The sequence below is a fragment of the Chiloscyllium punctatum genome, chromosome 36 (genome assembly GCF_047496795.1).
Source record: "Chiloscyllium punctatum isolate Juve2018m chromosome 36, sChiPun1.3, whole genome shotgun sequence".
Classification (NCBI taxonomy): domain Eukaryota; kingdom Metazoa; phylum Chordata; class Chondrichthyes; order Orectolobiformes; family Hemiscylliidae; genus Chiloscyllium; species Chiloscyllium punctatum.
This window is the reverse complement of record NC_092774.1, coordinates 1,801,565-1,828,507: the sequence shown is the minus strand read 5'-3', so window position 1 is coordinate 1,828,507 and position 26,943 is coordinate 1,801,565. Positions and strand designations below refer to the sequence as shown.

General features: G+C 44.4%; 1 long non-coding RNA gene and 1 gene segment (V, D, J or C); one reads left to right on the top strand and one right to left on the bottom strand.

The window, feature by feature from the left end:
- The window catches only part of LOC140460159 (uncharacterized), a 65,373-nt gene that overhangs the window by 25,358 nt on the left and 13,072 nt on the right, over positions 1–26,943 (top strand). The window contains exons 2-3 of one of the 2 annotated variants that reach the window (XR_011953890.1): positions 1,319–1,598; positions 17,161–17,228. This is a non-coding gene — a long non-coding RNA (uncharacterized lncRNA). Of the gene's footprint in view, positions 1–1,318; positions 1,599–17,160; positions 17,263–26,943 lie in introns of both variants that reach the window. The other variant, XR_011953889.1, reaches the window with a different exon arrangement.
- Positions 861–25,074, bottom strand: LOC140460157 (immunoglobulin heavy constant mu-like). The segment is given in 8 exon segments: positions 861–1,577; positions 2,276–2,596; positions 3,959–4,276; positions 4,368–4,670; positions 8,730–9,047; positions 12,563–12,862; positions 14,034–14,348; positions 23,918–25,074. Coding segments are annotated over 7 exon segments (2,070 nt in total).

The following is a 26,943-nucleotide window of genomic DNA, read 5'->3' as shown; positions in this document are numbered from 1 at the left end:
CCTTGGCACTAATAACACTCAATGACCAGCAAACAAACAAGTCTCTTGTGCAGCACTCTGAGATTATCCCCACAGTCAGGATGATATCCTTTATAACTTCAAATACGTCTTTCTTTTTGATTCTATATCATGTTTTATTTGACCTAATATTATACGAGACACAAAACTACCTTGTAATATCAATTGTAGAATAGAACATCTGCTCAATGACACAAAGACTTGTCGGTGGTGATGTGAGGGATGAAATGAGTCTGAAAGCCTACAATTCATGAATCACCGTGATGTGGTTTGGTAGTGAGCACTTTTGCTTGTGTGTGACAGGACCGTGGGTTCAAGTTTCATCACTGATCCTTGTGATCCTCAGCTAAGTTGACACTCCAATGTAAGATTGAGAAAGTGTTGCGAGTGGAGAAGAAGGTACCTCCTGATGAGGTTGATGTCTATGATCTCATGGCCATTTCAAAAGAGTTGGGCGATTCTCTTCAGTGTCTCAGCCAGTCATCATTTATCTCTCAGCCAACAGCAAAAAGCAGATGATCTGGTTATTATCAAGCTTTTATTGTAGAAACTTACTGTCTGCAATTTGAAATGGAGAAATCAAGAGACCAAAGGCAAGTACTGCTATGACATGATGATAATCAAAGTGTGGACGAATCACAGCAATTGATCACATCAATTCGTCTAAAATCAACCAAGATGGAAGGCAAGGAAATCACAGTGGAGTGGGAGAGCTTTGTCAAGTAAAGATTCAAAAATACCTTTCACTCTGAACATGCTGCATTCACCACAGCTCATGTCCCAAGTTATTGATTTATTTTCTCCCAAACCCATCAACAATGATCACTTTAAACTAACACTGAAACTTTTCATGTCAGGTTTATTGAAATTTGATCAGTACATTGACATACAATTAACATTCTGCGGAGTTTCACACATATTTCATACATAATCAGGGGCAGCACACAAAACATTTCAAAAAAACCTGAGGATCTCAGGTATTTGGAGAAAACAATGTTGGCTGATTTAAAGATTTATTTTTACTCTCAAGTTCTGAGCAATGTTGGAATTTGTTCATGTTTGAAGCACATTGCTACCAGAAGAGAGGTTTCAAAGTGCTCACAACAGTTTTCTGGTTGTGTTAACCATCCATTTACAGGGATTATATAAATGGGTGATTGTATAAATCAGCAGATGTTATGAACAGGAGTTATAGCTATCAGTTAGAACAAGTGAGACATTAACCAGGTTGGGTTTACTGTGAGATTTATTAATGCTTCTGAACACATTTGCTGTAACTGACTCGTGTCCCACCACACAGGAATACGTGGTGCCGCTGTTCCACTCCTCTGCAGAGACCGTCAAGTGACTGCCTGAATTCCAGCCACCTCTGCCGTCCTCAGTCACTGGCTGATGCATGAACCCTGTCTTCAGAAGGGTATCATTGGCCATCCAAACCAGGTCGATCTCTGCGGGAGAGAATCCAGTGACCAGGCAAACCAGGGTCGCAGTGTGAGCAGTCTCCATCTCATCCAGTGAAGGGGGCAGGAGAAAGACTTGAGGTTGAGTCTTAACATCAACTGTAAACAGAGAAAATGGAGGTTAGACTTCATATTTCACTCAGTCTGTATTTACCTGACACGTTTGTCTATTAACACAAAACTAAGCAACTTTTGCAACTAAGCAAATTAAAGAGTAACATTCACCAGGGAATTGGACAGAAAATTGAAAAGTAGACAATGGTAAGGTTGCTGAGATGGAGCTGATGATTCATGGGATCATTTGAAGAGCTATTTCAAAGAGCTGGCAGTGACAAGATAGACCAAATGGCATCTTTTCAAAGTGTACTGTTTTTGAGATAAACCATGGAGAACCACTTCCTGAGGTCAACAGGGAGGTTTCAGACATTATTCTCATGTGGTGCTCTCTGCTCTGTCTCCTTTTCCTCAACGTGGATTCGCTCAGATCCAGCCTACACCTCAGACTGACCAATCTCCCTTACAGTCCAGTGTTGGATTGATGGGATGTTAATGTTGAAAATGCTGCTAATCCCTCTCTGTCTATCCTATTGCCATCAATCCATTCCCTCGGAGCTAGTGTGATTCACACCAAGGCTGCTGTGGTGATTTCAGGTTTCATCTGTTCAGTTTCTTGACGGGGCTCGCACACATCGCTGGGCTTGTAACATAGTCTGACAACCAGAGTTAGGCTACTCAGCATTCTGGAATTAAATCACTTCATTTGCTAAGATTAGATGCACAGGTCCATGTACACGTACCTTGGGCTTTCCTGATTGACCTCTTCTCTGGCGTTGGCAAACTTCTGTCCTCCACCAAACACATACACTCTACCCCACTCTCCCACTCTGCAGCAGGGACTGTAAGTCTACTGAAGATGATCTCTTTATGTCCATTCTTCTTGGGACTCTGGGTCTTCACTCCATCTTGTCTCATGATTCCATCGACTTTCCAGGTTACCCTGACTCCCTCTAAATCAGTGTGAAGTACCTCACAAAGAATGGTTGCTGTTCTGTTCCTCCAGATCTCTTCAAATGGAGGCTTGCTTATGGTGACTGAGATTCTGGAATCCAAACATTCATCTGGGAGGAGAACGACAATTATTAATTCCTAACTCCCCAGTGGGATGTGTGTGCCACTTGTAAAGATGACAATTCATGCTCACCACCAGACATACAACTAATAACTTCCTCAACTCTTTCAGAGGGCAGTTATGAATCAGTGACATTGTTGTGTACATTTTACCTTTCTTGTCCTTTTAAAATCTCTCTCCTCTCATCTTAAATATACACCACACTCTTTAAATCCCCCATTATTGGGAAAAGATAACTATCATTAACTCTGTCTGTTCCCCTCATTATTTTATAAACTTCTATCAGGTCGCCTCTCAACTTCCGACAGTGGAAAAAGTTCCTGCTGATCCAGTCTTCTTTGTAACTCAAATCTTCCATACCCAGCAGTATCCTGGTAAATCTCTTCTGAACCCTCTCCAGCTGAATAATACCCTTCCTCTAACTGGGCAACCAGAACTGGACAGGTATTTCACAAGTGGTCTCATGAATGTCCTATACAACCTCAACATGGCTTCCCAACTCTGAGACTCAAAGGACTGAGTAATGAAGGAAAGTATGCTAAATATCTTTTTAACCAACCTGTCTCATGTGACACAAACATCAAAGAATTATGTACCTGGACTCTTCAGTTCCTCTTTTCTACAACATTACCCAAGGCCCTCCCATTCATTGCATCAGCCCTACCATTATTTGTTGTACCAAAGTGTGATAGCTCGTATTTATCCACATTGAACTCCAGCAATTTTTTCAGCCCATTGACCTATTTGATAAAGATCCCTTTATCTGTGGCTAACTCGCTAACATTTCAGCTTTACCTTCTTGGTGGGACTCTCTCATCTAGATCAGAAAGTTGTGTGTGTCCAAAGCTCACTCTGTGTCATTGAGTGTATAATCAATGTAACACATCAGTGTCAACACTGAGGCAGTGCTGTTGGATGTGGCAATGCCCTGTCTGTCATGTCAAGTGAAACAAGAAGATCCCACAGCCACTAACTTGAAGATGACAACTGGGAGATCCCATTTATGCCCTGGATAATACTGCAGCAGTAAAACTCCCTTTCCTGTTCATCTGAACATTGTGTGTGCAATTAAATGGCAGGTATCATGCACCACAATAGTCATTAAACTTCAAAAAATTCCTTGTTGGCTGCATTGTAAAGTGCTTTGGAATCGGAAATTGTGGAAGGAGTTACACAAAGAACAATTGTGTTTTTCTTTCTTCAGTTGCCCTGATCTTAAGATTAGTTTCCCATTCACGTAACTACAATAATGTACATCATTACTGTTAGCATTAAACATGACTGGCCCAATTACAGGTTATAGTAATGAAGAGACAAGTGTGTCAATGTTGGAGTCAGGTCCAGCACCTACCTTGAACATTCTTCACCTCCTTCCTGCTGTTAAAGTTGGAGGGTGGATGACTCACTGCACAGGTGAAGACTGAGCCTTTCCACCACTCCTCTGTGCTCACACTCAGGTAGTGCCTGACACTGAATGTCTCTGTCTGCTCCAGAGCAGTGGGGCCAGCACGGGTGTTGGAGGAGATCAGGCTGCCATCCTTCTCCCAGGAGACCTGTATGCTGTCTGGGTAAAATCCAGTGATCACACACTCCAGTGTAACTCTGCTGTGATTCTTGATCTCTTGGGTTGAAGGAGACAGCAGTCTGACTTTGGGACTTTTTGGCTGAACTGGAACCAATGAACAAAACAAAGATGGTGTTAAACATTTTCCTTTGAGGTTGGCAATGTCAGTGATATAATTTTTCATTCCGTTGCCTACCTTTTATGCTCCTTGTTCGTTTTGACACAGGAGAAGAGGAGGAACCACATTGAGCAGAGCACACAAACTCCACCCCACTCTCCCACTCCTCTGCTGTGGTTCGGAGATGGCTGATGACCATGTATTGGGTGCCTTCCTCTTTCTGTTGCTGTGTCGTGATTCCTTCACTTCTCTGCTTCCCATTCACATTCCAGGTGATGCGGACCTGGCTGGGATCAGAACAGACTGCTGTACACAACACAGTAGCAGTCCGGTTGATCCAAACCTCTTCCTTAGAAGGATTGCGAATAAAAACTGATATTTCTGGGAATGGGAAAGTAAAAGTTCAGAAGAATTGAAATTGTTTTGTGTCGGGAGTGACATGCCAGGACAGCAAATGTGGTAGGAGACTGACAGGACAGGAGGTGTCAGGAGGATTCAGAATGTTAATAGAGATATTGCTGTTGATGAGAAATGGTGACAGATCAGCACAGAGGAGAATTTTGTCTTCAGTACTTTATAATGTGCAAAATCATCAGCTGATACTGGATGAAATCACACGCCAGTTAATCTCACATTGAATTGAACATTAGATAATCTCAAGATTGTTTAAACGTTGTCACATAGTCCTTGGCTTGCACTCTGACTGCGAAAACATAATCAGAGCATCAAGATCCTGCTCCGTCCTCTTTGAATGCATTTGCTATGACTCTGACCAATAGATTCACAATGAGGACTGTGATTGAGTTGTGGGTTTGGACAACATGTAACTGTCACAATGTTAATAAAATGGAAACTCTGTGAAATGCAGTGAGATAAATGCAGATGCTTCGCAAAAGATACAACGGAAAAATGGCTTATTCACTGAAAGCACCTCCAGCCCAGTCCCTGATTTGTGACATTGAGCAGATTGAAGCAATGAGGACCTCTCACCTCTTTTCGAACCAGCCTTGGAATGTCTCAATTTTAAAATGCTTATCCTTGTGTTTATGCCTTTCCTTAGTCTCCCATCTCCTTATGTCTGTCACACTTATCAGCTGCATATGTGTCAATGAACTCTACATTCCTGCAAATCTGACCCTTTCTACATCTCCCACGCCTTTCACTCCAGCACTGGTAGTTGTTCCTTCAGGCACCGAGGCCCTGACTTCTAGAAATCCATCCCTGAATCATGATTACATGTCCAACTCTCAGTCCTGTAAGGTGCTCCTTAAAAAACTATTCCTTCTCCCTGATATCTGCTCCATTGGCTGAGTGTCAATTTCTGATTGATAACTCTCCAGTGCAACACCTTAGGATCTTTTCCTGAATGGCAGCTTATTGTAGGTAACACTCTGTGAAGGAAGATGATTAGTTTGCAACAAACAGAACAGCCCACAAACTCAGAGGGAGTGTCAAAGATCCCCCTTTTGCTACTGTTTGGGGGTCATTTGGGCAAAGCATGTACATCCTGCACGACACTGGCATGTCTGAGTTGTGGGAGTAGGAAGTGGATGGTTTACCAAACGCTTCACACATTTTCCCCATTGCTACTAAATTTCCAAATGCTCGTTGTCATTTCAGATATCCCACACTCAGCACGTGTTCTGAACACTTTCCAGGCACATTGCACCCAAAAATCACAACTCCCTTATATATAATGATGTTAACTGTTGAATGCAATGTAAAACATAACATCAAGATGAAGTCCTCAAAAAGCTTTGAGAATCAACTCCCTGGCTGCATTTTCGAATGACATTCAACACACAGTGTCCAACAAGAACATGATTTTTATTCCCTTGAGATGGCTTTGGTTTCTCTCCCCTCCTCACTTTTTACGTATGATACTGAACAGTTCCAAGACAAAAATATTGACAAATTGAGAGATTGATTACATTGAAGTTAATCACAGTCTGTTGTCAGTAAGTTGTAATCATTGGTTTAATGTACACAATCCATAGGCAGTGTGTCTAAACATTGGGTGTGGTCAGCAATTTGACAGCTTGGATTTAATATTCACATTGGTAATGAGAAATATTCTGATATTTGTAAACTGCTTAACCCTGCCTTCATAAATGACCAAATGTCACCATCTAACCATCCCTAATGATCAGTGATCTCTCAGCATATAAGCTCTCAGAGTAGTGGAGAAGACGCCTTATTGTTGTAAAATCCTGATACTGTTCAGCAAACGAGGTTCAATTTCATTTGCTCCTCAAAACCCATAAACTTTCTGAGTTGGCTATTTTGTGAGGATTGAAGTGTAATGGACTGCGGTCAATAACTGGGTAATGGGGTACATCGGCAAGATGGCAGCAGAGTGGACACTCCAGCTGGAGCTCCTCTGCTCCACCAGTTGCTTTTCTCTTTCCCTTCTCTTTGCTGCAGTTTTTGTTTCTTCCAAAACTTTTAACTTCTGAACTTACCCAGAGGAATGGAGAAGATGATTCCCAGACTGGAGGGCGTCGTTGGTGAGACCTGGAGGTGGGTTTGAGACCAGGACGGCACAGGGGTAGAGTCTGAGACCAGGACGGCACGGGAAGCAAGTCCTTGTGTGAGTTCTAGACCAGAGATCATCAGGCGAAGGTGACTCCTGGACTGGAGGGCATCATGGGGAGATGAGTCCTGGACAGGAGGGCATCATGGGGAGATGAGTCCTGGACTGGAGGGCATCATGGGGAGATGAGTCCTGGACTGGAGACCATCATGGGGAGATGAGTCCTGGACTGGAGGGCATCATGGGGAGATGAGTCCTGGACTGGGGGCCATCATGGGGAGATGAGTCCTGGACTGGAGGGCATCATGGGGAGATGAGTCCTGGACTGGAGGGCATCATGGGGAGATGAGTCCTGGATTGGAGGCCATCATGGGGAGATGAGTCCTGGACTGGAGGGCATCATGGGGAGATGAGTCCTGGACTGGAGGGCATCATGGGGAGATGAGTCCTGGACTGGAGACCATCATGGGGAGATGAGTCCTGGATGGGGGGGCATCATGGGGAGATGAGTCCTGGACTGGAGGGCATCATGGGGAGATGAGTCCTGGACTGGAGACCATCATGGGGAGATGAGTCCTGGACGGGGGGGCATCATGGGGAGATGAGTCCTGGACTGGAGGGCATCATGGGGAGATGAGTCCTGGACTGGAGGGCATCATGGGGAGATGAGTCCTGGACTGGAGGGTATCATGGGGAGATGAGTCCTGGACTGGAGGCCATCATGGGGAGATGAGTCCTGGACTGGAGACCATCATGGGGAGATGAGTCCTGGACTGGGGGCCATCATGGGGAGATGGGTCCTGGACTGGAGACCATCATGGGGAGATGAGTCCTGGACTGGAGACCATCATGGGGAGATGAGTCCTGGACTGGAGACCATCATGGGGAGATGAGTCCTGACTGGAGGCCAAGAGTACTGGACGCAGGTCCCCGGGGCAAGCCCTAGACTGGAGACCAGAGGGAGAAGGCAAGTCCCACGAGCAAGTCCTGGACTGTCACAAGTCCTGGGGTCGGGGGGGGGAGGCCCTTGCAGACTGGAAGCCCAGTGTGGTCTGGAGGCTGACTTGGAGAAAAGTAGCTTGGGTACTTTTAAAAAACTTTTTATTCTTATGCTGGACATTGAGTAATTCGAGTATTTGTCAGAACATAGAACAGAATATTACAGTACAGAACAGGCCTTTTGGCCCTCAATGTTGCGCTGGTCTGTGAGACCCATCTGAAGCCCCTCTAACCGACACTATTCCATTCTCAAAACCTTTCCCTTCCTCTGGTAGACTTTATTTATTCATCTTTCAATTCTATAACAAAGACTTAAGTATCTGTACCTAGGTCTCCTGTATATAAGATGGCGGCATAAGCAGCTCCATTGCAAATTTTTCACTGTACTCATTCGAGTGCACGTGTCAATAAAACCAACTCGAATTCTAATTCCAATTTGAATAGAATACTTCACATTTCAACAGTCAAACAGTTCTCAAAGTTTACTTGACCGTATTGGGCCCAGTAGATTTCTCGTGTTCTCTCTCAGCAATTCCACTGACAACCAACATCTTTACAATAGAACAACCATCTTTTACCAGATCAATGTGATTCATTCACAACCAACCCATCAATGGATTCCAGACATTTGTTGGTCACATTTATATTGCCTTCAGAGAGAGTGATGTCAAAGTTAGCTTCACACAGGAACCTCACCATGTAGTGAGAACAAATGCAGGAAGGGTTCTGTTCCGAAATCAAACTGGAAGACTTAACGATTTAGGTGGCATACATTTTCACCGTCATTGCCCTGCGATGGGAAATATGGAACTACACCCAGGGACAGAATTTGGTCTTTTTGAACTGGCAGAAGGAGAGTTTGTATGAGGATGAATTATGTCAATCTTGCCATCAGGCTGAGGTCTTACCTTGAACATTCTTCACCTCCTTCCTGCTGTTAAAGTTGGAGGGTGGATGACTCACTGCACAGGTGAAGACTGAGCCTTTCCACCACTCCTCTGTGCTCACACTCAGGTAGTGCCTGACACTGAATGTCTCTGTCTGCTCCAGAGCAGTGGGGCCAGCACGGGTGTTGGAGGAGATCAGGCTGCCATCCTTCTCCCAGGAGACCTGTATGCTGTCTGGGTAAAATCCAGTGATCACACACTCGAGTGTAACTCTGCTGTGATTCTTGATCTCTTGGGCTGAAGGAGGCAGCAGTCTGACTTTGGGACTTTTTGGCTGAACTGGAACCAATGAACAAAACAAAGATGGTGTTAAATATTTTCCTTTGTGGTTGGCAATGTCAGTGATATAACTTTTCATTCACTTGCCTACCTTTTATGCTCCTTGTTCGTTTTGACTCGGGAGAAGAGGAGGAACCACTTTGAGCAGAGCACACAACCTCCATCCCGTTCTCCCACTCCTCTGCTGTGGTTCGGAGATGGCTGATGACCATGTATTGGGCGCCTTCCTCTTTCTGTGCTTGAGCTATAACCCCTTCACTTCTCTGCTTCCCATTCACATTCCAGGTGATCCGGACCTGGCTGGGATCAGAACAGACTGCTGTACACACCAGGGTGGCAGTCTTGTTGATCCAAACCTCTTGCATGGAAGGATTTTGGAGAAATAGATACACTTCTGGGAGAGGGAAAGGAAAAATTTCAGAAGAATTGGCATTTTCCGGTATCAGCAGGTGTCGGATGTTTAAGGAAGGCTTAGCTGTCATGAGAAACAAGAAATATAGGGACAGAAGTGGCCTGGAACTGGAATTGTTTTTAATCCAGGACATCTGGAGCAGATACCTGATCATTAGAAAATCCAAGGGTTATTTCAAACATGTTTTGTGGTTCTCAGTTTGTAAGTTTTGACCAAGAATGTACAATCAGTGCATTAAGAAAGAGCCAGATCCATTTTGAATGTGTTTACCAAGTGATCAAGAATCCACTGCGAGGACTGTAATTGAGTTGTGGGCTGAGCAGTTTTCAGAGACAACACTGTTAATAAATGTAATCTCTGATTTGTGAAATGGAGTGAGACAGAGATACAAACTGCTCAGCAAAATGAACAACTGAACAAATTTGTTTTCTCTGGGTGTGACAGTGGATTGATTCCTAATGTCGAGTACACCAAATCAAAAAGAAGCTCATTTCTTTCAACCAAACACTGTTGCTGGCACCTCTGTGTTGGCATTGTTGGCTCATATCCCACTTGGGTACAAATCTCAAAGCTGGCAATTCAGGGCAGACCAGAGGGAGTGCTGCCCTGTCAGAGGTGTTGTCTTTGGATGAGAAATGAAAATGAGGTCCTGACTGCTGTGTCAAGTGGAAGGTACATATGGCAGAGCACTATTCTGCAGAAAAGCAGGAAGGTTACTGCTGATGTTCTGGTCAATTTTATCACTCACTCACTGGGTCATTCTGTACAGGTTGGCTGCCGTGTTTCCTACATTATAAGAGTGACTTCACATTAAAATACTTAACTGGCTGTGAAGCACTTAATGATGTCATGTGGTTGTGAAAACGATATATTAATGCAAATCATTCTTTACTTTTCCTCTCATTCAGGTCAGCACTGGAAGTTTCTGTTTTATGATTCTCATCGTAATGTTCCATTGCCTTGGCCTTTCCTCTATCTGTAATCTTCTTCAGCTCGACAATAATCTGGAAACTCTGTACAACTCGGGGTGTGAATCCTCTGTTCCCTTTGTCCAAACATTGGTGGCAAGATCCGAATCTGTGGAACTCACTACCCCAGCCTCAGTGACCTGTTCTCTCTCTTTCTCTCTCCCCCTTCCAGACACTGTTAAAAACCACCTTACTGGCCAAGCTTTTGGTCACATCCTAATTCCACCATTTTTTGGCTCAGTACCAATTCCTCTCTGGCTTTTTACCAGCTTGGGATGTTTTATCACATTGGAGGATATGTAAGTGCAACATGTCACTGATGATCATGCCTGTGAAGGAGGTTGGTTCATTTTTGCATTGGGACAGTAAACCCGGTGTATCATAGGAAGTAATAAAAGTCCTCTCTTGTTGGAGATTGGTGATCATTTATATATAATATGTTCCCCATCCTCTCTAATTTCGTTCAAGAGCTATTAGACTGGGAGAATAATGATTCATTGAATTTGTCATCTGTCCTTCTTCTTAGTTGCCTGTCATAGGATCACCATCACTTCAGATATCCTGCAGAATCAGTCTACAAACACATTCACTGTGCAAACCCCCACAACTGGGGTATCTGCTTTGATCCACATTGATTGTTCTCTGTCTATATCATATTGAGTTAATACTTGCAGAGAGAATAATGACTCTGTCTGTGTCCTGGTCAAAACCATTCATGAACACTGTATACCGACTCCTCTGGCTGCAGTTTGAGCTGATGTTCAGGACAGTGTCTGACAGGGTCACGCCTGTTATTAGCTTCAGATGTTCTGCTTCCCTCACCCACCTTTCAGACAAGATGTTGAGCAATTTCCTTCCAGGTTATCTTTGATCATTCTATTAGTAACCAAGTCTTAATGTTTGCTTTCCCACAATCAATCCTCACAGGGTCAGAAGCACTCCCCATACCATTGTAAAATGGTGAAATCACAGGGTAAGGAGCAGTTCACTCCACATTCCCTCATGGAGACATTAAAAGGAGCTTTGTCAATTTGAATTCCTTGTGAACATTGAGAACCTTTCATTGACCATTGTCAGTCTCCAGGATCGAAGGGAACTTCTCCAATTTTACTATCCTGTGTTTCCACCCAAAACCTATCGGATTGTACAGGGCACCAGATAAGTCCTTATGGCCTGAATTACCAACTTGCCTCAGGACCAACATCATTGAAGAAAGAGACCAAATCCTACTTTATGAGATCAAGGTGGTGGCCCCCATGGGTGACAAATAATCGTCAAATTCTTCTCAACTTGGTGGTGAGGGTCAAACTGTGAGATCAGGACATTTCAACCTAAACCAGTTCAGGTCACCAAACAGTGACCATTTCAATAAGGAGTGGGAAACATTAACCAGGGCTGTCACTTCTCACAGTCTTTACACTATCATTCTGACAGACTCCATGGGCTGGGGATTTGAACCTGCCAGATGACTTGTAATAAAATTCAACAGTCAATTCCATTCACAATGAGCTCACAACTTTATTTGACACCTTTGTTGGGCACAGTTATATTGGTGCTTTTCACCGTTTTTGAGGGTCACATTAAGGTTAGTGTGGTAGAGCAGTACTGGCACAAAGTCAGAACAAGAGCAAGGAGGACAACTGTGGCATGTCGGTTTTTCACCTGGAATTGGAAGAAATACAAATTTAAATGTTATACATGTTGACCTCTCCTTCCCCTATGTTATGGACAAGCTCCCTCAAGAGATCTTCGAAACAGATCATGGTAATTCATTCAAATTCAGCATTGGAAAGATTTCTGTGATGAAACAGCACTTGGGTAACACTGGGAGGAAACAGAAGGTGATTTGGACTGTGGATGGTTTCAGAAGACCATTTGATATCTCGTCTAATTTTCTTTCTACTGCAGTTACGTCGAGTAGCATGGAATGAGGGTTTTAATAGGCAGGCAACCCCACCCCGGTGGTCTTCCTGTTTCATACATTACATTACAATACTCCACTCAGATGTGACTTTAATATCAAAACAGAAAATACTGAACATCTCACCTCTCCCTGCAATGAAGGACAGTAATTCAAGTGTTCAGGCATTCAGTCAATAGGAGGGTATTCTTTCTTCCGGTCAGACTCTACTTACCCTCTTGGTACTTCATGTTGATCCTGGTATTGAAGCCTGTAGCCTCATGGATCACTTCACAAGTGTATTCATCCCCTTTCTTCCAATCTGCCACCTGTACAGTCAGGTAAGAGATTGTTTCAAACATATTGCCTTTTCCCGTTTTGGAAGGGAGTTTGGTACCCGATTGGTGCACTCCAGCTTTAAACCAGGAAACCTGGACACTGTCAGGATAGAATCCAGATAGCATGCACCCCAGGGCAGCAGTAGTTTGATTGTAGACAACCTCCGGGGATGGAACAACAGAGAAGACATGGGGAGCTGTGGAAAGATACAATATTTCAGATGATGTGATTGTTTTGGAAACAGATTTTGATTCACTTGGGAATAAACAGCCTGATGAGAATGACCATGAATGTGAAGTGAGCTGGGTTAGAGAGTGCTAGCAGCATATCTACGGTCTCCCAAGTGAAGTATCACATTTTACTGGGACCTGGAACAAAGGCAGGTAACTGGAAGTTGAGGTGGAGGTCACCCATGATCTAATGAAATGGTGGAGCAGTCTTAAGGAGCTGACTGGACTCCCCCTGTTCATGTGTCATGGCTCGGCAGCTCCTTCAATGCCATGCTCATATTATCTAGATATCTCTTGATGTCAAGAGCATCTCGAAATCTATGAATCTCTGTTTTGATCTGAATAACTGAGCTTCCACACTGAAAGATTTTGGGAGTGTGTGTGAAATCAGGTAAACAACCAGTAAAGGATGGAGAGGAATTGTTTCCATTTCCAGGGAGATCACTCGTAATAAGTGATACAATAAACCCAGGTTGGCATGAGGACGTTTTTCTTTGGAAATATAACAATTTGTTTGAATTTTCCTGAAAGGGGCCGGTGAAGCAGATTCAACTGTATTTTCCGAAAGAGAAACAAATTATTATTGAGAATACAAAACATTGGGAGGATCGTGGATAAAGAGCAGAGCAGTGAAACAATTTTGCATCTTTGATAATGCAGGCACAGATTTATTGGGCTAAATGACCTCCTTTCCTGTATGATTTTCTAAATCAGGATCTTGTTGGTGATATGTTAAAGGGTGGGTGCAGGGCTCTAATATTGGAGCTGGATCAGAAAGTGGACAAAGTTATGGGATTTGTTTCCTGTGTGTCACAACCCCACCACCCCAGCCCTCCCCCCTTTGCCCCAGTCCCGATATTCAGTTTCACTGACTTGAGCAGAACTAAATGCTGGGATTGGGACATCACAGGCGATGACATTGTTGCCCTGCCTTGGGTCGTTTGGGGTGATTTCTCATGGCTCTTTACTTAGCTCCCAGCAGCACTGCTGTTAAGTCAGGATAGACTCTGTGGCTACAAGAATTCATTTGTGGTCTATTTGGCAGAAACCTCCTTCACTGGTTGCTGAAGGTTCCTTTCCAACTTCATCCCCTGATCCTAGTACAGTTTAGAATGGTATGTAAGCTCTTGTACTAACGTGTCGGCTTTTTGACCTCGGCTGTCACCATTTCATCTGACTTGTAACCCGCTTTGCAATGGTAGACCTTGTTGGCATTCCAATCCGATGCAGAGACTTTGAGCACACTGCTCATTGTGTACGTCATATTTTGCCCCAAGACTGCTGGATAGTTATTTACTCCAGTTGTGATCACTCTATTGTCACTGGACCAATTCTGATTGATGCTCTTGGGCTGAAAATCCTTGACTAGACAGAGGAGGCTGATCTCATCTTGGTTGGAGCTTGTCTCACAGTAAGTACTGGAAGCATAAACTGAAGGTTTGATCTGGACATCTGAAACAGAAATAGATAGACCCAGTAAATAAATTCATGGCAATTAGATGAAACTGGAGAGATTGTGTTAAAGCTAGAACCAGCTACTTCTGAAAACAATTACACTGTTACACAGAGAGTTTACACATTTATAGATCAGCTGTGGCTCAGTTGGTCTCACGGTCACATCAAAATCAAAAGGTCATGTGTTCAAGCTCATTTCAGAGTTGAGCTGATACTGTTGGAGTGTTCCACTGTTTGAACCACCATCCTCCAGATGAGAAATTGAATTGGAAACACAAACTAATTAATTAATTGATTAATTTCATTTAGAACTGACAGCACCAGATGGTACTTCACATAAATGGAAGAATCTAGCTCCAAAATTATGGTGATAGTAATAATTGTTTTGAGGTGACATTGATTGAGAGATTAAAATACCATAGATTCAAAACAAGTGACATTTCTAACCTGGAGGCAATAGCAATATGGGCAAGAAAGGATTCAGGACTCGTGGAAATATATTGTCTAACAGGCCGTGAGTTCAAAACCTGCCCTGATTGAGATGGTTAAAGCTGTTGACTTGCATGGACTGGCACCAGATCACACAATCTGGAGAAGCTGACAGATTGTGATACAAGAGGCAAATGTGAGAACTGCAGATGCTGGAAACCAGAGTTTAGATCAGAGTGGTGCTGGAAAAGCACAGCAGGTCAGGCAGCATCCGAGGAGCAGGAATATCGACCTTTTGGACAAAAGCCCTTCATCAGGAATAGAGGGAAGGAAGCCTCCAGGATGGAGAGATAAATGGGGTTGGGGGTGGGGGGGGGGGAGGAACGGTGGTTGCTGGGGAGATGGTAGCAAAGAGTATAATGGGTGAATGGGGGTGGGGATGGATGTGATAGGTCAGAGAGGAGGGTGGGGGAAGGTCACAGAGAGTACAATAGGTGAATGGAGGTGGGGATGGATGTGATAGGTCAGAGAGGAGGGTGGGGGAAGGTCACAGAGAGTACAATAGGTGAATGGAGGTGGGGATGGATGTGATAGGTCAGAGAGGAGGATGGGGGAAGGAATCAAAGAGTACAGTAGGTGAATGGAGGTGGGGATGGATGTGATAGGTCAGAGAGGAGGGTGGGGGAAGGTAGCAAAGAGTACAATAGGTGAATGGGGGTGGGGATGGATGTGATAGGTCAGAGAGGAGGATGGGGGATGGTCACAAAGAGTACAATAGGTGAATGGGGGTGGGGATGGAGGTGATAGGTCAGAGAGGAGGGTGGGGGAAGGTCACAAAGAGTACAATAGGTGAATGGAGGTGGGGATGGAGGTGATAGGTCAGCGAGGAGGGTGGGGGAAGGTCACAAAGAGTACAATAGGTGAATGGGGGTGGGGATGGAGGTGATAGGTCAGAGAGGAGGGTGGGGGAAGGTCACAAAGAGTACAATAGGTGAATGGGGGTGGGGATGGATGTGATAGGTCAGAGAGGAGGATGGGGGATGGTCACAAAGAGTACAATAGGTGAATGGGGGTGGGGATGGATGTGATAGGTCAGAGAGGAGGATGGGGGATGGTCACAAAGAGTACAATAGGTGAATGGGGGTGGGGATGGATGTGATAGGTCAGAGAGGAGGGTGGGGGAAGGTCACAAAGATTACAATAGGTGAATGGAGGTGGGGATGGAGGTGATAGGTCAGAGAGGAGGGTGGGGGAAGGTCACAGAGAGTACAATAGGTGAATGGAGGTGGGGATGGAGGTGATAGGTCAGAGAGGAGGGTGGGGGAAGGTCACAGAGAGTACAATAGGTGAGTGGGGGTGGGGATGGAGGTGATAGGTCAGCGGGGAGGGTGGAGTGGATAAGTGGGAAGGGAGATTGGCAGGTAGGAATGGTCATGAGGACAGCGCTGAGCTGGAATGTTGGAACTGGGGTAAGGTGGGAGGAAGGGAAATGAGGAAACTGGTGAAGTCCACATTGATGCCCTGGGGTTGACGTGTTCCGAAGTGGAAGATGAGGCGTTCCTCCTCCAGACGTCAGGTGGTGTGGGAGCGGCGGTGGATGCAAACCCTTTAGGTTTTTCATTGAATTGAATCTGTCACACTAGGGACAGGCCAAGGATAGGAAGGGCAATATTTCAATTGTACAGAGAAATATGTACAACCACAGACCGTCAATCTTATGATTCAGTCTTTTAGATTTTCATCTCCTTCAATGACATATTGATATTATCTCCATATCTCTTGATGTCAAGAGTAACTCATTGTCTATGAATCTCTGTCTTGAGTTAAAGATTGAGCTTCCATGCTGCAAGATTTTGGGAATGTGTGTGAAATCAGGGAAACAACCAGTAAAAGCCAATGGATAGTTGGTGATTGTCAGAGGAAAGGGAGAGCTCATGCTGGGTAAGGGATTACATAATGAAATTATTCTTGAAGTTACCTTGGGAAAACACTGGACAGCTGGGAATTGGAGGACAAAGCAGAGACGGTCCACATTATCAAGCAGGAATCTTGCATTATTCAGGGGAACAGCAGATTGACACCAACCCCACAGGCTTGAATAGGCTGGAATATTGTTTGGGTGTGAAGTCAATGTTGTGTCTGATTCACTCAGTTTGAAAATGGTTAATTATCTTGTGATCTTATTGCTGTTTTTTAAAATATTGGCTGCTGTGTTCCTGACATTCCACTGATCATGACCCTTCAAATGTAGTTCTTTGGCTGTGAAAAGTTTTACCAAAGACACAATGTAAATTCAAGCATTTTGAGAAAATAGAGAAATTAAATTAATCCACTGTGGGCTTCAGAAATCTGAGTATTAATTCTATTTCTGTCTCCACAGATGCTGATGGAGCTGCTGAACTTTTCCAGTGTGGGTGACAGGATCATATCAGTCAACATCGTTTCCAGGTGACAGTCTTTCACATCCTGCAACCAGTGGGCAGTAAGTCTAGTTCATGATGGATCAGTGGATCAAACAGTGTTGGGAAGTGGGGGTCAGGAGATGGATCTGGGGATAACTTTGATAAATTCCTGAGACTGTCAGCATTGTGCTGAAGGACAGCAGTAATGAGGAGAATGATGAGCGTAACTGTATCGGCTGCAGAGAGCTGGAATTGATAAAATTCAGGGTGAACCTGGCCTTGAGTGATTCTGGTGAGAGTGAATCTCAGCCCAGGTTACAATCTGCCCTGGTCTCTTTCTGACTGTACTCAATGGGATTGAAAATCTGAGCAGCTGGAAAACACACAGATGCTTCACTGTAACCTGATGTGTTCTACAGCCAAGACCAAATTCACCCTCAGTGTATCCTCGGTGACACCTCATGTCAGGTCTGTGGGTAATTCTGACTCAGCCAGAGGCAAAGGACTCTCTGGTCCATGAGAGCTCAAGGTGCAACAGATCCAGGATGGTTCAGAGTTTTAGGAAATGAAGTCGGGGGGGGAGGTGAGGTGGGGGGGAGATTAAGCAGCCTGGGGTTATTTTCTTTGGAAGAGTTGATTACGGTAATGTTCCCTTATGGCCCTGGTGTAAAGCAGACAATAGCTGTTCACTCAGCAGTGGCTCAGTGGTCACAGTGTCACTTTAAACCTGAAGGTTGAGGGTTTAGCTGATTCTTGGAGCACAACATTCAGGTTGATATTACTGAGGGAGTGCGACACTGTTGGAGGGGCTGGTCTTTTAGATCAGACATTAAACTGACTTCTCAAAGTGTCGTCCAGTATTGATCCCCCCCCCCCTCCATCATCATCATAAACTGGTCAGTATCTTATTGGTCATGGGGTCCTGGTTTAATGACGTATTCACTGCTTCCCAAAACTGACAGCACTTCAAATCTACTCAAAAACTATAAACTGGTCAGGTATGTCCTGAACTCATGGAAGGTGCAATAAAAATACAAGTTATTTCCTTCGCAACTACTTTGAGCACATGACAATGAGTATTGGCTAATATAATAAAGGAGCTTTGATAGCTAGACAGAATATGCAGCACAGGATGTGTCCATTCAGCCCAACCGGTCTATGCTGGTATTTCTGGTCCACTCAAGCCTCCTTTTATTATATTCATTCCTGGAGTGAGGGGGTCACTGTCTGAGGCAGCATTAATTACCTCTCCCTAATTGCCCCAGAGAACATGAGGGTGAGATGATTCTTGAACCCCTGCTGACCATTTAAGCATGGACACCCAAGCATGTTCGAAAAGGTGTTGCAGCATTTGAGGCCAGTGACAGTAAAGATCCAATAATATAGCTCCAGGTCAAGATGCTGTGTGGATTGGAAGGGAACATGTAGGTGGAGATGTTCCAAAGTATTTGCTGCCGTTGTCCTTCTAGATGGTGGTGGTTGTAGGTTTGAAAGGTGCTGTTGAAGGAACCTTAGTGAGTTGTTGCAGTAGATAGTACACACTGCTGTCACTAAGTATTGATGGTGGAGGGAGCAGATGTTGAGGGGTTTCGATGGGATGCTAATCAGTTCTGTCATATTTCCTCATCTGAACCATCATAACCATCCATTCCCTTTCTCCTCACAGCCTTGTCTAGCTTCCCTCTAAATCCATCTCCACTCTTCACTTCAATGACTCCATCCTTTAACAATTTCACATTCTCACCACTCTTCGGCTGAAGAGGTTCCAATTGGATTCCTTGGGAACAGTCTTATACTGATGGCCTCAAGATATGCCGTTTAAGATAAAGATGAGGAGAAATTTTGTCTCATAGATTAGATTCCCTACAGTGTAGAAACAGGCCATTTGACCCAACAAGTGCACACCGACCGTCCGAAGAGGAACCCACCAAGATTCATTTCCCTCTGACTATGCACCTAAGACTATGGGCAATTTGCCAATCCACCTGACCTGCAAATCTTTGGATTGTGGGAGGAAACCGGAGCACCCGGAGGAAACCCAAGCAGACATGGGGAGAGTGTGCAAACTCCACACAGACAGTTGCCCAAGAATGAAATCGAACCCGGGTCCCTGGCGCTGTGAGGCTGCAGTGTTAACCATTGAGCCACAATGCCGCCAAGAAGGTAGTGAATCTGTGAAATGTTTTCCTGCAAAGGACTGTCGAGGGTCTGTCATTACGTATATTCAATATTGGCATAGACAGATTTTTAATCACAAAGGGAATCAAGGATTATGGAAAAAAGGCAGGAAAATGGAGTGGAGGATGATCAGATCAGTCATGATCTCATTGAATGGTGGAACAGAATCAATGGGCTGAATGGTCTACTCTGTCTTCGATCTTCCCCACAAGGTGAAACATTCTCCTTCTACTCCATTCGATCAAAACCTTTCAGAACATTAACAATCTTGATTTAGTCACCCCTCAGCCTTCTCTATCCAAGAGAGAAGACACCCGGTGGCCTGTCAATCCTTTCATTGTGTGTCAGTCACATACAGGAACATTGGAACAGGAGTGGGCTACTGAGTCTCTCAAGCCTGACCTGCCATTCTAGATCATGGCTGACCATCCCCTCAATTCCATTCTCCTGCTTTATCTCCATTTCCCATAATGTCATCAGTCTCCAGATCCACACTGATTTCTGTCTTGAACCTGTTCAATGATCGTACTTCCACAGCCCTCTGGGTAGAGAGTTCCAAAAGATTCACCATCCTCTGAAAGAGGTAGTTCCTCCTCATCTCAATTGGAAATGGCCTGCCTCTCATCCTAAGAGTTTTGGTTCCCCCGGCTCTAATCGCCAGCCAAGGGAAACATCCTGTTCACATCAGCCCCTGTAAGAATTTTGTATATTCAGTCAGATCACCTCTCATTCTTCAAAACTCCAAAAAAATACAGACACAGTTTCCACAGTTTCCTCAATCCCTCTTCATTAAACAACCCTGCCAGGGATTAGTCTGGTAAACAACCATTGCACTGCCTGTCCAGCAAGTATTATCTGTTCTTGGATAAGGAGACCAAAGCTGTACACAATGTTCTGGGTGTGGTCTCACCAAGGCCCTATACAACTGTAGTAAGGCACCTTTCCTTGTGGACTCATATTCCCCTGTAATTAATCCCAACATCCTGTTTGCTTTCTTTGGTAATTGTGGCACCCACCTGCTAGGTTTGAGTGACTCATGAACAAGGACACCCAGATCCCTTTGGACACTCGCACTTCCAAATCAGACTTTCTGTTTTTTCCTGTCAAAGTGAATAACTTCAGACTTCTATATAATATATTTTAAAAGTCCAATTCTAGCCCATTCACAAAGCCAGTCCAAATCTTCCTGAAGCCTGTTTGCACCCTCCTCACAAATAATGTTCCCAGCCAGTTTGATGTTATCAGCAAATTTATAAACATCCCCATTGGTCCCCACATCCTTGTCATTTATACGGATTGTGAGCATTTGTGGAACTAGCATTGACCCTTGGAGTATCTCACCAGTAACAGCCTGCTGTCTTGAGAATGATCCATTTATTCCAACTCTCTGCTTCTGTCTCCATCCAGACTTATACATTCCCCCAAGTCTAATTTATTATCCTCAGTATGGGAATTTAAAGGCAGAGAGTCACAGAGATGTACCGCACAGAAACAGACCTTTTGGTCCAACTCGTTCATGCCAACCAGATATCCTAAACTAATCTCATCTCTGACACTCCGGGGAAAACAGCCCCAGTCTCTTCAACCTCTCCCTGTAGATCAAATCCTTCAACCTTGGCAATATCATGGTAATTTTTTTCTGAACTTTATCAAATTTCACAACATTCTTCTGATAGGAGGGAGACCAAAATTGCACACAATATTCCACAACTGGCCGAACCAATGTCCTGTACAGCCGCAGCATGACCTCTCAACTCCAAAACTGGATGCTTTCACCAATTGCCTTCTTCACTATCTTACCTACTTTCAACTCCACTTTAAAGGAGCTCTTAACGTGCACCCCAAAGTCTCTTTGTTCAGCAACTCTCCCCAGGCCCTTACCATTAAGTGGATAAGTCCTGCCCTGATTGGCCTTTCCAAAATGCTCTGAAAAGTTTTCTGAAAATCCAGATGCCACATCCACTGGCACCCCTCTGTCTATGCTGCGTGTATCAGTGTATGGTGGCTCTTTGGTGGAACAAACCACTCAATCCACCCCCCTGTTACTGTCCCAGAGGGCTGTCAAATGTTTTCCTTTCAATATTAATCTGATGTTGATCTTTACAATGGAATCTGATTCTTCTGTCCTTTCAGCCAGACTATAACAGATCACAGAAATGAGGTTGCCTTAAATTTTATTCTGAATTAGTAACTGTAAAAATTTCCTCAACTCCACCATCAGACTGACTGGACTGTGTCAGTGATAGGTTTGCTTTTAATTTATTCCCTTATATCCTGCATCCACTTTCTCAGTGTCATTGAGAATTTTAAACACCTTTTCCCACCACTGAGCCAATCAGATTAAAAGCTCCGAGATCCTCAATAATAAATGCTGAGAGATTTGAAATGTCTGTTCAATGCTGACAGGATCTCACACCAGTATATTACAGTCCAGTATCAACATCCTACTGCAGACCTCACCCCCTCACACTGAACTGATCCTTTCAGCATCTTTCCAGAATGTTCCAGCTTTAACCCCATTGATGGGAGGAGGGGGGGGGGGGCACTGTTCTATTGGCATTGTAGGTCACAGAGAGAGAGAGAGAGAGAGGAGAAAGGTAAAGGCTAAGGAATGAAAACAGGGAAAGAAGAGAAATAGAGACCAAAGAAAAGGGAAGGAACTGACAACAAAGGAAGAAAAGGTAGTGGAATACAAAAAGAAAGATGAGAAAGGAGATAGAGCGCACTCAGTGAGTAAATTCAGACAAGAGCTCGAACAACGACAACTGCAGAAACACACCTAAAATTACCCAAGTACAAGAAATATTTGTTCAGTGTTTTATATTTTCCCGGTGAGGAAGAATAGGAATTGCAATCAAACAGACTGAGGTGTTTCACTCCAGTGACACTGACCCCTCACTCAGTGTTTGTGGTCAGAGATGTTCCCACTGCGTACACCTTGTTACAATGAAACACTACAACGTAGAAATTCCTCCAGGGGGTGGGGGTGGGGGTGGGGTGGGTTCAGGGAGAACTGAGGGAATCGGATCACTTGCCTGTTCCACACAGTGCCCGGTATTCAATTCCAGGTCAGTCCCTGAAATTCAGGATCAGGTGCTGGGCAGGAGGAGTGACAAGTCGGAAACTGCCTGATCTGTCTCACTCCCCGGGAGGAATTTCTCTCCCAGTGAATCCAGGGAGATCGAGGAAACTTTACTGTGTGCTTTTTGTAAAATTCATCTTTTTAGGTAAATGTCCTCAGGGGGACATGTTGAAATCATCATTGTCCTTCCTGTTAATTTAGTTAACGATGTTATTAAAATAAATTTATTTTTAAAAAATGAAGAAAACTCATTGTAAAAAGCACACAGGAGAATATCATCGTGCTCAGGAATAATGATAGAATCAGTTTCCTTCACAAAACTCTTGTTCCACAGGAAAGTTGTGAAATATCAATTCAAGCTCCTTGATTTCGGGTGGATATAAACCTGTCCCTGAAAAAGGATCATCCCTTCCTTTCCCATAAGCCTTACTTCCATTTGAGGGACCATCTCCACGAAAAGGAGCAGTGGTCAGAACTGGCTGAATATCAATATCCTTGTTCCACTGACACTAAACCCTTTGGACTTAGACTCACGGTGAGATTTAATCACCGTCCAGCTCATATATTAGGGTGAAGTTTCCTTGTCAAATGTTTTAATCCAATGATTGTTAACGTCGAAACAGTGAAGAGAAAAATATGATATCCATGAATTTAAAAATAATCAATTCCATGCTATTATTGTCCAAGAACGATTTCAACCAAGCAGAAACTCTTCTGTTCTCAACCTTTCAGCATGGGTCTAGTTAGAGATTTCAGAGTGAGAGAGGGTTTAAAATCTCACAGCTAATGAAACCATTCATGTCAAAGCACTCCCTAAATCCTGTCTCAATCAGACACAACTTCATTCCACACCCACAGCCTGTTTGCTGTCTGTCTGGACTGCTCAGTGGAATATGCTGCAAATTTGTTGGGATGAGGGATTTTTAATAAACACTCATCCCTGTATCTCACTCTGTGTAAATAATTTCTCTCAGTTCGCAAAATTATCAAGTGAAATCAGGAACTTAACACTTTTAAAACTGTTCAACAAGGTATGAACTATAAAAAAAACAAAAATGTAAAATGTAACACCAATTTTACATCACAACAGAATTGGATCCTGTCTTTTAACTGAGATTATAACAAAATCCTAACCTGCCTCCAAATATCCAACAGTCGAAAATCATTAAACCTACCCCAATCCAGCAAGTATCCTCAATAATGTAATCTGGATCAAGCTGAGCATGTTAAACAGATCCCAGAACCTTCATTAGGTTTTCTGAGGTTTAATATTAACGATTGAGAATAAATCTAGTCTCAGGTTTCAGCTCCAGTTACTGGGTATATTCTTGACTCTGCAGAAATTCACCTCTCTGGGATGGAATCATGTAATTGTCCAAAATATCTCACTGATTTTACTGCATTATCAAATTCACTTCACACACATTAAATACAATAAATAGTCGAAAATAGTAGAATTGAGAAGTTTGTCTTACCTGAAGTCACTTCCAGGAAGGTTCCGCTCCCCCAGTAGTCAAGATAATACCACTGTGCTCTGTCTCTTCATTCACCTAATACAATAACTGACCCTGAGCTCAATATATAATAATCCCCAGGGAATTAACCATAAACTGTGTTTTAACCTGGAGCAGCAATTTCCTGTATTTTCATCTGAAATTCCATCCTGATCCTGTCCCAAATGTATCTATAAATGAGGTGTTTTTACAGTTTTCCTGTCTGTGGTACACCAACTCCTGCAAGTTATCCATAAAAAGAATCGCCTCCTCTTTGTCTTGTTTTCTCCCAGGAATCGACATTTTCCCTGACAATCCCAGTCAGTGTTTAGATTTTTCACTCTGGGAAACAGGAATGTGAAATCCATGGATACACACTGTCATTAGGAGCGGGGCAGTTTGTGTCAGGTTTTGTGCTGCTGTGGTAGTATATCCATCACAGTGTTTCAGCCGGGCTCAGAAACCACAGCTACAGGATCCAGCCCGAAATCAAATGTCCCAAACAACTCCCCAGTCTGTATCCGAGTGTCTCCCACACTCCAGGAGTCAATGCTGGGGTTTTCAGGACTGTATGGGAAGCTGGGGGAATCCACAAGGAGTTTTCATTCTCCATCATCCTCTCTCTGTTCCTCACTGTTCTGTCCATCTTTCAAATGATATCTTCACAGAAAGTTGTTCCGACACCCAGATTATTGAATTGGATCTGATTTATTTCCACAGCTCAGGAAGTAAAGCCAGTGATAGCACCCGGAGAGAGCAGTTTAAATAGATTTCCAGTGGCTGGTTTTTGAATGGGGAGACCCCCCATCTCTCTCACTGTGTCACCCCAGTATATAAACACTGAGATAGGGAGCCGTACATGAACCTCCTCCCCTTTCCCTGACACTGAGTCCGGTCAGATTTCACATTTAACCCGATCACACTGACACTGCTCCAAGTGAGCAATGCTGCTCTGATTCTCCCTGCCCAGAGACTGCCCTCTCCTGTTTCAGTCCAGAGAGATCTTTGTTCATGTCCCGAACTCCTTTTCTCATCATATCACCTGTGTCAGGAATCAGCAGTGAATAATCCCATTTCCCCACTCCCAGGACCAGCAGATCCCAACACAGTCAGGATGGGAATGAAGCTGTGCTGGTAGCTGGGGGGGTGTGTGTGTGATAGTTCCTCCCTTTTCACTGATTCCCCTGACTGTCGATTCTCTCAGTGAGTTTTTGTCCCAGTCCAGCCCCATTTCCTCTCACTGTGTCTCTCGCACAGTAATACACGGCGGTGTCATCCACTCTCAACTGGCTGATGTCGAGGTAGGCGACTGTGGTGGAGCCTCTTGAAGGGACGAATCTGCCTCGAATTCCAGACGCATAGCTACTGGTGCCACCTTGCTTGTAATTAAGTAACCATTCCAGCCCTTTTCCAGGGACCTGTCTCACCCAGTGCATCCAGTTGTCATCCAGGCTGAACCCACTCACTGTACAGGTCAGTCTGACAGACTCCCCCGGCTTTTTCACAATTGACTCAGGCTGTGTCAGCACGATCTGAGAGCGGACACCTGTGAATAACAGAGAAACAGAAGAGAGCTCACTTTAATAAACTGGTCAGATAAACAGAGAGTCCCAGAATCTGGGAAGAAGCAGCCTCACTGTGTGGGGAGAAAGCCCCGGGAACTCTCACCTGTCAGACAGAGCAGAAGGACACAGAGATAAGGAGTAATCCCCATCGCCGTGTGGAAGCAGAGACAGAGTCAGACACTCCAGAGATCCGGCTGCTTCAGGGCACCTTTGTCTGGAGCTGGAGTCAGTGCTGTTTAAATAGGGGAGTGAAGTGAGTGAAGGTTCACCAACTTCACCAGCAGCTCCACCCACTGAAACCAGAAACAGAGCTTCCTGTCCACGCCTCCAGCAGAGATTTCACTTCTCTCCAACAGGCAACAGATCCACAGCAATAATCAGGTTAAAGATCCTGTCACACATTGTCCTGGTTCATTATTTCAAAATTAAAGAGCTTGTGAACAACCAACAAACTGAGAGGCACCAGTCAGTGCACAGATATCCCCCTGAGAGAGTGAGAGAGAGAGAGAGGACTGAGAGACACCAGTCAGTGTACAGATATCCCCCTGAGTGAAAGAGGGGACTGAGAGACACCAGTCAGTGTACAGATATCTCCCTGAGTGAGAGAGGGGACTGAGAGACATCAGTCAGTGTACAGATATCTCCATGAGAGAGAGAGGGGACTGAGGGACACCAGTCAGTGTACAGATATCTCCCTGAGAGAGAGAGGGGACTGAGAGACACCAGTCAGTGTACAGATATCTCCCTGAGAGACGGGGGACTGAGAGACACCAGTCAGTGTACAGATATCTCCCTGAGAGACGGGGGACTGAGAGACACCAGTCAGTGTACAGATATCTCCCTGAGAGAGAGAGGGGACTGAGAGACACCAGTCAGTGTACAGGTATCCCCCTGAGAGAGAGGGGACTGAGAGACACCAGTCAGTGTACAGATATCTCCCTGTGAGAGAGGGGACTGAGAGACACCAGTCAGTGTACAGATATACCCCTGAGAGAGAGGGGACTGAGAGACACCAGTCAGTGTACAGATATCTCCCTGAGAGAGAGAGGGGGGACTGAGAGACACCAGTCAGTGTACAGGTATCCCCCTGAGAAAGAGAGGACTGAGAGACACCAGTGTACAGATATCCCCCTGAGAAAGAGAGGACTGAGAGACACCAGTCAGTGTACAGATATCTCCCTGAGAGAGAGAGGGGGGACTGAGAGACACCAGTCAGTGTACAGATATCCCCCGAGAAAGAGAGGACTGAGAGACACCAGTCAGTGTACAGATATCCCCCTGAGAAAGAGAGGACTGAGAGACACCAGTCAGTGTACAGATATCCCCCTGAGACAGAGGAGACTGAGAGACACCAGTCAGTTTACACATATCTCCCTGAGAGAGAGAGGCAGCAGAGAAAAGTGGCCGAGCAGAGGCTGATAACTAAGTTCGGTACCCATAAGG